The sequence below is a fragment of the Rhinatrema bivittatum genome, chromosome 4 (assembly GCF_901001135.1).
Source record: "Rhinatrema bivittatum chromosome 4, aRhiBiv1.1, whole genome shotgun sequence".
Lineage (NCBI taxonomy): Eukaryota > Metazoa > Chordata > Amphibia > Gymnophiona > Rhinatrematidae > Rhinatrema > Rhinatrema bivittatum.
Genome location: NC_042618.1, coordinates 89,283,355 through 89,298,578, shown reverse-complemented (window position 1 = coordinate 89,298,578; position 15,224 = coordinate 89,283,355). Strand labels below are relative to the sequence as shown.

General features: G+C 42.6%; 1 protein-coding gene across 1 annotated transcript in view; it reads right to left on the bottom strand.

Annotated features, from left to right (window-relative positions):
• FKBP3 (FKBP prolyl isomerase 3) overlaps positions 1-15,224 on the bottom strand; it is a 45,005-nt gene that overhangs the window by 15,206 nt on the left and 14,575 nt on the right. The window contains exons 3-4 of the mRNA XM_029598469.1: positions 9,206-9,313; positions 4,758-4,893 (exon numbers count right to left, since the gene is read on the bottom strand). Coding sequence (XP_029454329.1) covers positions 4,758-4,893; positions 9,206-9,313 — 244 coding nt within the window. The remainder of the gene's footprint in view (positions 1-4,757; positions 4,894-9,205; positions 9,314-15,224) is intronic.

Genomic DNA, 15,224 nt, shown 5'->3' with positions numbered 1-15,224 from the left:
AGGTCCCAGACATGTTCTCATTCCTTTTGTGGCCGCCGCACCTTCCGGGATGGTAACCCGCAACATTCCTCTGCAAAGCCCGCCTCCCAATGAGATCCGGCCAGTCCATTCCTCTGTTCCCGACTTAGGTGGACATCTCTCTCATTTTCTGGAGGAATGGGCCAAAATCACGTCAGACCTCGAGGTGATAGAGAAAGGTTACGCGTTCGATTGACTGCTAGGCTGCAAAGCGTCATCGATTTGGCCCGCACCAGCCAGTCGTCCAGGTAAGGATGGACTAGGATCCCTTCTCAGAGGGCTGCTGCCACCACCACCATGACCTTGGTAAAGGTGTGGGGAGCAGTGGCTAGGCCGAAGGGCAGAGCTCGGAATTGGAAGTGCTGACCCAGGATGTGGAAACAGATACTTCTGGTGCTCGTGCCGGATAGGTATGTGGCGATAGGCCTCAGTCAGGTCGAGGGAGGCCAGATATTCGCCCGGACGAACCGCCACTACCACCGCCCACAGGGTTTCCATCCGGAAATGGGCTATCTAGAGGGCCCGATTAACCCTCTTGAGATCCAAGATTGAATGGTAAGACCCGTCCTTCTTTGGTACGATGAAGTAGATGGAATACTGGCAGACGCCTTGTTACTCCTGTGGCACTGGGACTATGGCTCCCAAAGCTTGAAGCCTGGCGAAAGGGGAAACCATGTAGAGGTCCAGCAGATCTCGAGCAAACTCGAACACATAGTCTCAAACACTCTCCATACCTGAATATAAGCCAGAGAGGTAGAAGTCTTATGGGCCCGCAACAGAGTGGAGATAACCTCATCCTTATAACCCTTCTTCCTTAGTCACTGCTGCTCAAAAGTCAGGCCACTAGACAAAAGCGATCTGCCTGATCAAAAAATACTGGACCCTGTCGGAGCAGGTTTGGCAGATGGCCGAGGCGGAGAGGACCGTCCGTTCACCAGATCTGCGAACCACGGTCTCAGAGGCCACTCCAGCGCCACGAGGACGACCGGCCCCTTGTGGAGTTATATTCTTCTGAGTACCTTTCCCACCAGAGGCCAAGGTGGGAACATGAAAAGGAGGACATCGTGAGGCCAGGGTAGGAGCAGTGCATCCACTCCTTCTCAGCAGTGCTCCCTTCTGCGGCTGAAGAATCTGGGGGCCGTTGCATTGCTCAGAGTAGTCATCAGGTCTAAGTGAGGGACCCTCCACTTGTGCACGATCAAATCCAATCGCCTCTCTGGACCATTCCCACTCTCCGGGGTCTAGATGCTGACGACTCAGGAAGTTGGCTTGAGTGTTCTCCTTCCCTGCAATGTGGGAGGTTGCTAGCCATTCCAGATGGCGCTCCGCCCAGGCTAGCAGCTTGCTGGTTTCCAGGGCAACTGGATGACTCCTGGTGCCCCCCCCCTGGGGATTTATGTAAGCTACCGTGGTGGAATTGTCGGAGAGGACTCCCACAGCTTTGCGATGGATCAAGGGCAGAAAATTCTTGAGCGCCAGATGGACCGCTCGGGTCTCCAGACGACTGATGTGCCTGTGTGTCTGGATTGGGGTTCATTGTCCCTGGGTAGACTGATTCTGACACACCGCTCCCCAGCCAGAGAGGCTGGCATCCGTTGTCACGACAATCTACAGAGGTGTCTCCAAGGGCATCCCCTTCAACAGGTGGGAGAGAGAGCGCCACCACTGCATGCTGTCGATGGTAACATCGGAAAGTGGTAAGGGTGTCAAACTCCTCCGAGACTGGCTTTCAGCGGGTTAGCAAAGCTTTCTGCAAAGGACGCATACGCACAAAAGCCCAGGGAACTAAATCTATAGTTGGAGCCATAGTACCCAGAACCTGGAGATAATCCCAGGCCGTCGGGACCATGAGAGGTAACAGATGTTGGACTTGACCCATGAGCTTGAGCGTACGGGCCTCGGGTAACAGAACTTTGCCCACATGAGTGTCGAAGCGTGCTCCTAAGAATTAGAGGACCTGAGAGGGCTTGAGGTTGCTCTTTGAGAAATTGACTATCCACCCGAGGGAGGTGAGAACTGACAAGACCCGGTTGACCGCTATCACACACAGGTCCTCCGACTTTGCCCAAATGAGCCAGTGGTCCAGGTATGGGTGGACTAGGACTCCCTCCCACCGGAGGAAGGCCGCCACTACCACCATGATCTTGGTAAATGTGCATGGCGCGGTGGCGAGATCGAATGGGAATGCTCAAAACCGAAAATGTCATCCCAGGATGTTGAGATGAAGAAATCTCTGGTGTTCCTGGCGGACCGGGATGTGAAGGTAGGCCTTCGTCAGGTCGAGAGAAGCAAGGAACTCCCCTGTACGAACCGTCACTATGACCATCCTCAGGGTCTCCATCCGAAAATGGGTAACCTTGAGGGCCTTGTTGACTCTCTTGAGGTCCAGAATTGGTCGAAAGGAGCCGTCCTTTTTGGGGACGACGAGGTAGATGGAATACTGACTGGATCCCTGTTCCTGGAGGGGGACTGGGACTATGGCACCGAGCGCTTGAAGCCCGTCGAGAGTCTGGCACACCACTGAGCGCTTCCGAGTTCCGCAGGGTGAGATCAAGTAGAGGTCCAGGAGATTCCAGGCAAACTAACGCGTAGCCTCTTTCGATGACTTTGAGGACCCACTGATCCGAAATAATTTTGGCTCATTCCCTCAAGAAATAGGGGCAGCTGACCACCTAAGTCTGGAATGGAGGAATGGGCCGACCATTGTGAGGACTTTGCGGTGGTGCCTTGATGGGTACCATCTCGGAAGAGCCGTCTGCCCCGAAAGGAGTGAGACCATGCTAGAGACCTAGTGGAGGTGTTTCGTTGAAAAGCTCCACGTGGCTTCTTGTACCTGCGCTGCCCCCGGAAACGAGAGCGCGACAAAAAAAGGATCTGAACTGCTTGGGGCGGTCCTCCGGTAGCTTATGAACCTTGTCACCCAAGGATTTGATAAGCTGGTCCAGGTCTTCACCAAAAAGTAACTTACCCTTGAAGGGTAGAGTGCCCAACTGCGATGTAGAAGAGGAGTCTGCATCCCAATCGCCTGGCTGACACCACTGAGACCATAGCTCTGGCTTGCACCCTGAGGAGATCATACAGAGCATCAGCCCCATACGCAATTGCGCCTTCCAGCCTTTCTGCCTCTGCAGACGGGAGGTCCTGGGTGCTGAATAATTCTTGAACCCACCTGAGGCTTGCCCGCTGCACAAGACTGCTACAGACTGTGGAGATCAAACCCCGAGCTCCGCCAGGACTGCAGCAATGAGGGGTTCCAACTCCTCCCTCTGGAATAGATGTACCACCTGAGGGTCATCACCCTCCAAAGAAGCTTGTTTCCCTTGCTCCTCATCCATGCCCGTCCCGGCTCCTGCAGCTGCACTGCCCAGCATGTCCGGAGTGGCAGACCCTCCTGAAACCACCGCGCCTTTTAACTTCGCGACCCTTAGAGACGTGAGAACATCGGCACGCTTGGCTACCTTGGGGGGCAGTCCCTGCTTAGATCTGACTGGCAAGGCACCACCTTGCAGAGACCTGGAAGCCAAAAAGGCTTTATGCATAAAGAGGACAAAATCTAAAGAAAAGGAATTAGAATCAACATCCTGATCTGAAAAAGCAGGGTCCTCCTGTAAAAATAAACCTGATTCTGAGCTGCATTCTCATCAGGAGTTGCAGGGACTGGATACGATGTAGGAGGAAGCTCCCCCTCCCCCACAGCCCTTGCCTGAGCTGCATGACATGTGCTTAAGACATGTACTTAAGATGGCTGCCATCCCTGCACTGAGGGAGAAAGGACCAGGTCTGAGCTCCTACAGAGCCTGACGTTTTTGAGCCCCATGAGGCTTGGCTGTTGCTGCAGACCCTGAAAAAGAGCTGCCCACACCCCCTGGAAGGCACCTCGAGCAAATCCAAGTCCTAGAAAACCGTGCACCCTATTCCTCACATGCTATACATCAGGATGACTGCGGCACGTGGGGAGGGGAAAAAAAAAAAAAAAAAAGGCTCACAAAACACGAAATCGGCCAAAAATGCGGCGATTCACGTAGGCAGGGGTCCTGGATTGCAGCTAACCAAAAGAGAAGTTTTTTTACACAGTGCTTAGACACACATGGGTGAAGAGAGGGACTGGACCACCAGTAATCACTTCCCCAGCTGGAGCCTGCAATGAAAAGCATGGGTAAGCTGTGCCTCAGATTTTTTTTTTCCCCCCCCTAAAGAAACGAGCAGAGGAATGGGAGCCTCTCTGCTAAAAGACCTGAGGCAGGAGCGAGAAGGGGGAGTGACTGGACCACCAGTATCACCCCTTTAAGGCAGGCAAGTGGTCACCGGGAAGAGGGGTCCCAGGCTGAGTACTCAAGGGGAAAAATCCCCCCTGGGACCCTGTAAGAGCTGTGAGACAGAGGTGTCTCACATGGACAAGAAGTTTGATTTCCTTCAAATTTTTTTTTTTTTTTTTACATACAGAAATTAATCAATACTGGATCCTGGAAACAATCAGAAAGAGAAAGAAAGAAATCACCAGTGTGGAAAACAGAGAAAGCTAGGGAACCGCAGGTTCAACTGCCTGCCTCTGCTGGGAGACAGAGAAATACTGAAGGGACGCAGGGTGAGCACTGTCCTGATATAGGATACCTTTTCAGTTTTTCTCTGTCTCCCTCTGCTGGACAGGAGGCTCAACCCACTGTCTGGACTGATACGGGTACGTACAGGGAAAGTATCTTTAAAATTAAGCATAGGTCTAGCTTTATGTAAAAACTTACTTGTTTGAATATTTGAATCAAACACAGTTCCATCCTCCAACATGCCTGAGTACCAGCAGTGAACAGTATCTCCCTTTTTTGGAAAGTTAGTTTTATCTCCTTTTTTCAGAATAGACTTTGTATATTTTGGTGGACCCTGAAGGACAGAAATACAGAGAATTATAATTGCTTTATGCCTGCTAGAGACAGTGCCAAAATCCAGTAATAAAAATAAAGTTCTTACTGTAAAATGTTGGTTTTTGTAGATGGCAGGCTGAATTAGCCATTTCACATAGGTGACATCTGGTGACACTGAATGGACTTGTCTCTCCAAGATGTAGAACTATGGAGCTCTACTAAGCATGGGTGTAATTTCCTGCACAGGTGTTGCCTCATGAGCTTCTTCGATCAATAACAGAGCTGAATCTAGCTATGTAGTTGTCTTTCCAGGGAGATGGGCAGGTATTCTATGGCTAATTCGTCCGGCTATCTACGGAAAACAATGTTTACAGTAAGAAAATGTTTTTTTTTTCCGTCAATAAGCAGGCTGAATTAGCCATTATATATGTGAGGGATTCCCAAGCTGAGGGATGCAGCAGAACAATTACTTAGTAAGCAACCCAGATTCCATTGTATACAGTGGACTACAGCAAGAACAGATTTACGCAAAACTGCTTGCCCAAATATACCAGTCTTTAAGATGTTATCAACTCAGAAATGGGATGTGAATCTGTGACTGAAGACTATGTAGCAGCTTTCCAGATCTCTTTGATGGGTAGTTCTTGGAGATGAGCAACAGAGTAAGCCACAGCTTATACCTGATAAGCCTTGGCTGATTTTGTAATTTGAGAGCACAGAGGAGAGGATCACCTTCCTGGTGGCTGGAAAGTTCAGTAAGTTCTGCTTGGAGAAATTTTTAAAACTTAAAAGTATTGGGGAGAAGTAAACTATTGGGGCATATTTAGTGTGTTCATGTGTTTTTGTTTTAAATAAGTAGTCAGAAAGGCAGGCAACAAACAGAAGTTTGTGTGTTTGTATTTACTCCTAGCTCATCCTTTAATTTAGGCAGGTGTCACTTTTTCACACAAACTCGGAAATTCCCTAAACCTTATCAAGAGTTGATCATTCCCTTGTAGGTCACTTCCAGATATATAGTGAATACACTAATACATTTAAAGGATCCTAACTGTATGCAATCCTACACCCATAGCAATCTAAAACTTAACTAGGCAAGAGGGGGGCCTCCCAGTCTTTTGCATCGAGTGTCACATGTATGATTTTTTACCCTCCGGTGAGAAATTGTACGTGTGCATCTGATGCAATGAGCTCCTGTCTCTCAGAGAATGAGTCTGATCTCTGGTAGCTAGAGTGGCAGAACTGGAGGACCTGAAGCAGACCGAGAGGTATATAGATGAGACCTTCAGGGACATTGTAACCAAGTCCCAACTCCAGGCTGGCAGCCCTGGTGCTGCCTTGGAGGAGGAAGGTCTCATGATCGGAGAGCATCAACTTAGTGCAGCAGGAAATGATCCTGTACCAAGGACCTGCTCTCCAAGTGATGCATTGTCCTCTCACTCTAAGGATGTGTCTTCCAGGACTACTGCCAAGGAGGGAAGGGTTAGGTCAGCCATCATAGTTGGTGATTCAATTATTAGGAATGTAGACAGCAGGGTGGCCTGTGGGCTTGAGGATCACCTGGTAACATGCTTACCTGGTGTGAAGGTGGCAGACCTCACGAGTCAAATAGGATTTTAGATACTGCTGGGGAGGAGCTGACTGTCATGGTACATGTGGGCACCAAAGACATAGGAAAATGTGGGAGGGAGGTTCTGGAAGCCAAATTTAGGCTCTTAGGTAGAAAGCTTAAATCCAGAACCTCCAGGGTAGCATTCTCTGAAGTGCTCCCTGTTCCACATACAGGTTCCCCAGAAGCAGGCAGAGCTCTGGAGTCTCAATGCATGGATGAGACAATGGTGCTAGGAAGAAAGATTCAGTTTTGTAAGGAACTGGGGAACCTTTTGAGGGATGGACTCTACTTTAACCAGGGTGGAACAGGCTTAAAAAGGAGATAGAACAGCTTTTAAACTAGAACAAAGGGAAAAGCAGACAGTCGCTCAGCAGCGCATGGTTTGGAGGGAGGTAGCCTCAAAGGATACTAATGAAGCATTAGAGTTAGGGCATCCCGACAGTGAGGTTCCAATAATAAGAAAAGTAGTCCAAGTCCCGGGCCGTGATAGAAATCATAGTTCAGTGATGGCAAACACCAGTCCTTGATGGTCACAAATAGGCCAGGATTTCAGGACATCTACAATGAATATGCATGAGAGATCTACATACAATGGAGACAGTGCATGCAAATCTCATATACATATTCATTGTAGATATCCTAAAAACCTGTCCTATTCACGGCACTCGAGGACTAGAGTTCACCATCACTATCATAGCTTTTGGAGGGAGAGAATTTTGCAATACAGGTAGTTCTTAAAACCACTCACTGTAATAGTTTTCTTTTCTTCTGGCACAACACTGTTGTGAGAAACCTTTTTTTTTCTTTTTGGCAGCACTTAAAAATGTTTTTGTGGGGCTGCAGCAACAGCAAAGTAGGGCAGAAAAATGTTTGAACAAAAGGTAAGTTTGAAGAGATAAAATAGAGGAGATAGGAAGTACATGTCAGCATTGCAACTTGAACAAAAGATGACAGAAGATGCATGAGGCAACACTTGCATGGGAATTACCACACATACTCAATGGAGATTGAAGCTCTACAGCTTGGAGAGAAGTCAGTTCAGTACTGCCAAACAACATTACCCACATGAAATGGCTAATTCAGGTCTGCTTATCAATAGAAAAAAAGACAACATTCCTGTGATTCCCATGTTCTTTTCTATAGTAATGAGAATTGTAATGCTAAATTAATTGGACGGAAGAGCAGACTGGATGGGCCATATGGTCTTTTTCTGCTGTCATGTTTCTATGTTTCTTTTCCGCTTAGTTGCCTATTAATGAAGACTGGAAGCCTGGTCTTCCTTTAAAAGTTGTCTTCTCTATTCCTTCAGTGATGTCACACTCCACTGATAACCCATTATGGTGTTAGCTGTTAGCTTAACTGTGGTACTACTGGCAGAACAGAGTAGGAAGTGAAGGCTCTCTTAAGTAAAAAGAGTTTCTGCAACACAACAAGCTCGGCTTAGTCTTTGCCAATCCAGGTATATAAGAAAATTATTCTTTACCTGCTAGCACTAATGCCCTTTCTCCCCTCAATAATGAGATGCCTTATCTGGAAGTACTGAAGACCTCAGGTGTTGCTAGATACTTTTTAATCAAGGTAAGAAATAACATGTCCTGAAGAGTGTATCTAATGTTCTGGTTGGGTTTTCTTCTCATATTTTATGATTCCTGGTTGAAGACGTGCTGGTGCAGCTCCCAGAATTTCTACCAGTGAATACAGTCATGGGAAGTATAAACAAAGGATTAGCCACACCTTTCAAGAGTAGTTGATACAATGTTAACCAAGCTGGAATGCTATCTGCAGGTTAAATAGCACTAACTCTCCAACTCCTAGAGAACTTCAAGCTGAGAGGCAGAAAATAAGAACTCACTTGAGGTGTGCAAAGACCGCAGTTAAGAAGAGGCCTTATGAATAAAATTATCTTCTATTTGACTGGGCACAGTTCCACATTTCTGGGTAATACAATCTAGCTAGCGTTGTGTGTCAGACTAATTTCTCTAGCATTAAAATTGGTATTTAGAGTTGGTTTACCAAGTGAATTTAATTCCTTATAATTCTATTCTACTTCCAATACAATTATTTCAGCCCAATAGTCTTGTGTAGCTCATGAAAACTGCCAAAAAAAAACTGACCTTTCACCTCTTCCTGCTTCTGTGGATCTCAAGATGAATTGGAACAGGTTTCTTCTTGAGCTATATCATAAGCCTTCATTTGCAACTATCTGAAGGATTCCCCAGTCCACTTCTTAAGCCTGTTTGGTTCATTCATTGCAGCAACAATCTTTAGCAACGGGTTGAAGAGCACAACTCTCTAGAGACCAGTATGTTGCCACTATGTGATAGTTGGGATTCCTCCTTATCTCCACCCACCTGAGGCAGAAGCAAAAAGGCAGAGGGTACTGCGGACACTGCCTTTGCAGAATTTTTAGCCTTAGCCTGCTCAAGGAGTACGTTGGGCTCAGGAATCTAAATCAAATATCCTGCACATTTGGCACAGAGATGGCTCCTTATATATTATGAAGTAAAACCTTGTGCCTTAACCCATCTGGATATTCCTGTTCATTTTCAACAGAAAACCATTAACTGTCTAAGCCATACATTTTCCAAAGAATCATATACAAATTTTCAATTCAACGATGTATTTCTGAAGTGTAAAAGATGAATTAGTAAGAGCAGTGCTTGTTATTAACTGATCTAATTAATTCCAAAGAACAGGAAGGACAAACTGTTTCCATACAAACCTCTTGAACTGTCTCCTCTGGTTTAGATTCCTTTGGCTTTTTGTCATCTATTTTCACATTCATCACCTGTTCTGATACATTATCAACACTCGCTGTGCCTTTAAAGCTCTACAAGAAAAACAAATTCACATAAAAAATGTAAACAGAAGAGCTAGTTCAGGAAGTTATAGAGGTGAGGGTTTCCCTGGGTTTTATAACAAGAGGTGATAAAAGTTGAACATAATACCTAATTAAATTTATAGTATGTGTGATTTTGTGTTTATTTTAATTTGTATTTTATACTATTTTAACCCATTCCGATGTTTTACTACAAATTAGTGGCAAATGAAATGTAATCAAATCCTGATCTCCTGAGTCAATGAGATTTGAAAACCACTGCAGGTCAGGAGCTGAATAAGTTTTGAGGATCACAGAACTAGAAGAAAATCAGTTCTCTACCCGCTGTTACGCAAAAGGAAGGGATGCCATTTACAGGCTGGAAGAGGCAATTCCAACAGGCATTATAAGCAAACCTCTAATGTGGAGTGAAATTTGAAGGTGCACTGATGTAGTGTCTCTTTTGATCTACGTTAGCAATTTGGCCTTCCCCGATTAAGCTACTAAAATCACTTACTAATTTATTTTGGCGCTTAATTTCAAAGAACATGAGGTCACCTTATGTATGCATAATGCAACTGCTCTGAATCAGTCCATTTGTGTCCCTAAATCTGTGACCAAACATGTAAGTATAAATCAGCAATACTGAAACAATTTTCTAAGTTCCAATGTTATTCTGAAGATGTATGCAGCATTCACATCTTCTATCTTCAGTTTATAAGCATCATTGCTTAATATCACACTCATTTTCCCCCGTCAAGTCATTAAACTGTCATTTATATAGCATACTAGACCAGGGCACTTCAGAACAAACTGTATTCAGGTGGCCTTACCATATAGGTTACCAAACATGACTTAGGAGACCCCCAAGCCAGTCAGGTTTTCAGGATATTCATAAATAATATGCACAAGATAACATTTGCATGAATGCAAGGTTTGGACCGCAATCAATTTTTTTTTTGTGTTTGACAAATGAATACAGATTTATTTATTTATGTTCTTTTCTATACCGAAATATAGCTGGGAGCCTTCATTCCGGTTTACAGTGTAACAACTTCATTACATAGAACAGATATAAATTATAAATATAATATAATACAAATAGTAATACATATAACATATAACATCTCAGTAAAGAGCGGAGAATAACATGTTAGAAAGATACCAATTAGGTTTAAATTTTGCAAAGACTTATTGTACAGAAGTATTAGGGTTCAAGATGGGGTTGAATTGTTAAATATAGATATAGATTATATCATTCTGTGTATGATTGTCTAAACAACCATGTTTTTAGTTCTTTTTTGAAATTTTTGGGATCTTTGATGGAACTTAGGTATCCTGGGATAGAGTTCCATTCTTTTGGTCTGGCAATAGAGAAGGCTCTTTGTCTAGTAGAAGATAGTTTTGCAGATGAGAGAGGAGGAATGAATAGTTGTAGTTTGTTCAAAGATCATAGTAAGCCTTGGTAACAGTGATCTGCCACCTTAACTACTGTACAGTATTTCTTAGGGCATTCATTCCATTATTTAAAAAAGTCCTCTCTAATATATGTTAGCTTTTAGTTGGTTTCTTATAAAGCAAGATGACTACATGCTGCACTAGAAAGCTCCTATTTAAAAATATGAGTTCAACAATTTTAAGTGTATTGGACAGTGAATTCTAACACTAAACCTGGATAATAAAATTTTGGTCTGTAATGTTACATTTATATACAAAGTATTAAAAAAGCTTTACAGTCAAAAAACGAATTTGTTAAAAACTGTTTTAAGCGGCATTTTAACACAGCTGATTGGAATTCAGACAATTTCACAAACAGGTTTTTCTTCTTGGAATAGTGTTAAAATATGACCAGTGAAAGCTTTCAACTGCTCTTAGAAGCGAGTTTCATACTTGGTATTAACTGATCACTGGCCAGGAACACCAAACATAACACAGCAACTCTGGCAACAGAAGCACTCAAAAACTCAGCCCATGTCCTGCTGCGAAGCTGGTGTACTGGTCATGAAAGCAGAGACAGGTACATGTATGTGCATCAATGCCTATAGGAATAACCCAAATAAGAGTACCCAGACATCTGTTTCATATAGTTGGTTTGCATTACTAATGTTTTATAATCGTGGGTCTCGTATCAGAGACAAGACCCTCAATCTGCATTAGTATACACACAGAAACCAATATTCCACTGTTAATGAGTTTCAAACAGGTAGGTTGCCCTGCATGGCCCTTGGTGTACTCATCACAAATTATTAGAGAGCTGGTATTACGCCAGAAATCACTTACATTTGTTCCCACTAACCAATATGACCCATTTTTAAATGGGATCGATTTCTAAAGATTTATTTGGCATTTAAAAGTGACTTATTGTTTGAAGATCAACATCTGCAGCTAATTTATCTAGTTATATGCAGATCTAGGTGGAAACCATCATGAGCATCTTATTAACTAACAGCTTTTAAGAAGATGGTAGTTAGAGACTTATCGCTTATGGAATCATTTCAAGTTAATTTTAATAACTTTCCTAGGCAAGATTGAATGGCTGGTAAGAGCCTCCAGCAACATTGCACTATTGTAATTCAACCTGTGAACAAGGGTGGAAGAATTGTCATAATGGACAGACAAATATGAGATAGTACATCTACAGTTATCAAATGCTAGTGTACATTTGCCACTTCAAAGTGATCCTACTAGCCATTTACAACTTTGTATTAAGCAATTATTAGATAACAGCTTACCAAAACATTTCAGGACAGCAAAGGAATATAGTTTTTCTTTGAGAAAACTCCCATTACTCTAGTTTTTTTTTTACATAGAACCCAAGATACATAAATTGTTGCAATCTTCTCCAGATTGACCCATTGTATCTACAAGAGAGTCATTATTGGAACCAAAACATGGACAATTCTTTGCAACCAATCGTCCCCTGAAGTGGGTCTTGCATTTGTAACTCAGCAAACTTCTACATTTTTTTTTTTAGTGCGATCCATCTTGGATTTTAATGACAATGGACATTGCCTCTTTATATACATCAAGGGACAGCTATACAATCAAGAGCTAATAGTTTGGAGATGTCATTAATGGCAGCAGAACAGAGAAATTTCATCTATGATTTAGCTACTCTTGCAACAATTTTATCAGCAAATTAAGGGCAGTTAGATGGGTGTCAATTGAGTCATCTTTTGCGTGTTTCTATGCTGCATTTTTTGAGGCATGTGTTTGGGCCTTAAGTTATGAAAAATGTTTGATATTTTTCATTTGGACAGGTACTTTGATATCCTTAAAATCATTTTGTACATTGTTACATTTTTTAGATATTTATTTATTTATTTAGGGTTTTTATATACCGACTTTCTTGATACAGATCAAATCAACTCAGTTTACATAGAACAATAGCTCATTAACAATAACAAGTCAAAACCTTAATTAGAGGAGTCAGAGTGGGAACAGAAAGTAAAAAGTTACATTATAACAAGGGTGAGCAACTGGGAATTGGAAGTGAAGAGTTAGAAAACCAAGGTAGAGAGGTATAAACAAAGAGAAGGGGCATGGTGCCAACCTCTAGAGATTAACTCTAGCTTTATAACATAATTATGTGACATTCTGCTAGTTTATGTAGTATAAACATTCTGCTAGTTTATGTAGATATAAACTTACAATTTTCTATTTCAAGTGATGTTACTGTTATTCCTTTTGTGGACATTTTTATTCAGTAGGTAAATCTAATGGACAAATGAGTACTATTAACTATGTCAAATTCACACCACTAATATTTATTTAACAGTTTTTTTTTTATACTGACATTCGTGGGAACATCATATCTGTTTATAATTAACTGAAAGACAGAAAATACAAAAAAAAACAGGGAAGGGGTGGGGGAGAAACTACTTTTGGAGCGGAGAGGATCTGGTCTGGAGAGGTATCGCCCCGCTACCTGAATTCTTACCATCTATTCAGAGAGCCTGGTTCCCAAATCGGATTGCCAGTGACGTCACTTCCGGTTTGTGTCAAGGAGGAGCTACAAAAACCGGCTCGCAGTGGCGCGCAGATGCCGCCGGCACGCTGCCGAAGCTGCGCGCGGCTTTGCCTGAGAATTTGAATATTGGATTAATATTTCTACTTCCAAATCTCTCCTTTCAGGTATTGGTCCCCCCCAAGGGGTAGCAATATATATATATATTGGTTAAAATAAGTCTTTTGATCCTTTTAGGGACTTCCTGATTAAGTTTTAAAGTATCTGATAAAAATGCCTCATAAAAGAAAGGGCAGGGTGAGAATTTTTCCTTTGGAATCCTCCCTGCCTCCAGATCAGTCATCACAGACTTTTCTATTTCTACTCCTGACTCTACGCGGGTAAGCCTCATTGATGATAAATGTAAGCGAGGAGTATCTTTATCATCTGGGGATATATCACTTACGCCGCCATTAGTTTATCATCTGAGGATATATCACTTACGCCGCCATTAGTGTTTACCATCCCCAGGGATGGTAAACACTAATGTTTACCATCCCTGGGGATGAGGTGACTGCCTCAGGGGGTGCTAATATATATGCAAATCCCCCTGTAGGAGGAGGTGGAGATTCATCTCAGGAGAGAGAGATTGCTGCTGCAGAAGTCTTACATCCAACAATCTCACTTCGAGGAGAAGAAATTGTACTTCTTAGATCTGCAGATATTGCGGCTTCTCCTCAGTCAATAGAAAGACCAGCTAATGTGACATTAGAATCTCTTTGGGATCTGACTGCAGGGTTAATGAAACTCTCCAGAGAGCAAGCTCAGCGACTAGAAGTCGTCAAAGGTGGACCTAGCTGCTAGTGACCATCAAAAAATTGTTAGAACATTCCTCTACTATAGATTCTCTTAAGTCTGATGTTAAAGAATTGCAGAAAATAAATGCCTCAATGATTCGAGACCCTATATATACTACCAGGAGAATAGAATCTCTTGAGAATTATTCTCATAGATTAAATTTACGAGTAATACATTTCCCCAAAGTTTTGGGTTTACCACTTTTCACCATAGTGAGGAAATATTTTATTGAAAATTTAAAAATACCTGAGGAAAAAATACCGTGTCTAGTAAAAAGTTAATTTCTTCCTTTTCAGAAAAACAGGGTTTAATGCAAACTTCCTTAAATTCTTTATAATTGGATAACTTGTCTGCTTTTTTAGAAACATCAACAGAAGTAGTTCTTGAGAGAGCTACTCTTCTTTTGACGTTTTTATCTTTCCAAGACTTAAACCTGGTAAAGCACCATTATTTGCAAAACTATAGAATTCTTTTTACGGTGGACAAGTAAGGATCTACCATGACTTTGCAACACACAACACAGGATCGCTATAAGGCTTTCCTAAATTTGAAACAAAAAGTTTTGGAAATTGGTGCAACTTTTACATTGCGCTATCCATGTTGATGCGTGGTTAAAGAAGGAAATACTTTTATTTTCTTTAATCCTGAGCAATTGAGTACATTTCTGGAGAGTCATAAAGGCCCCTAAGTTAAGCTAGTATCTGAATCCGTTAGGCATATAAAATTTAAAATGGAGTAGCTTAACCAATAATGCTCCTTTATTACAATAATGTTGTGAAATTATACTCATTTTTCTTTTCTCTAAATTTTGAAACCCCTTGGTAACTAAGGATTGTGGAACCATAGGGAGATCATAAGTTACTGTCATGGCAATTTCTTTTTGTATTATCTTACCTGGATAAGATCATTTGTATTTCTGTACAAAGATGCTAAAGTTTACTTTGTATTATTATTGGAAAATTTAATAAACAAATAAGTAAAAAAAAAAAAACAAAAAAAAAAAACAGGGAAGGGGACTGAGGAGCAGGCGGAGGAAGAAAATAGGAGAGTGGAGACGGAAAAGACTGAAAAAGTGAAAGGAGATTAACAGGTCAGAAATTCCCCTGACTGCACCGCCAT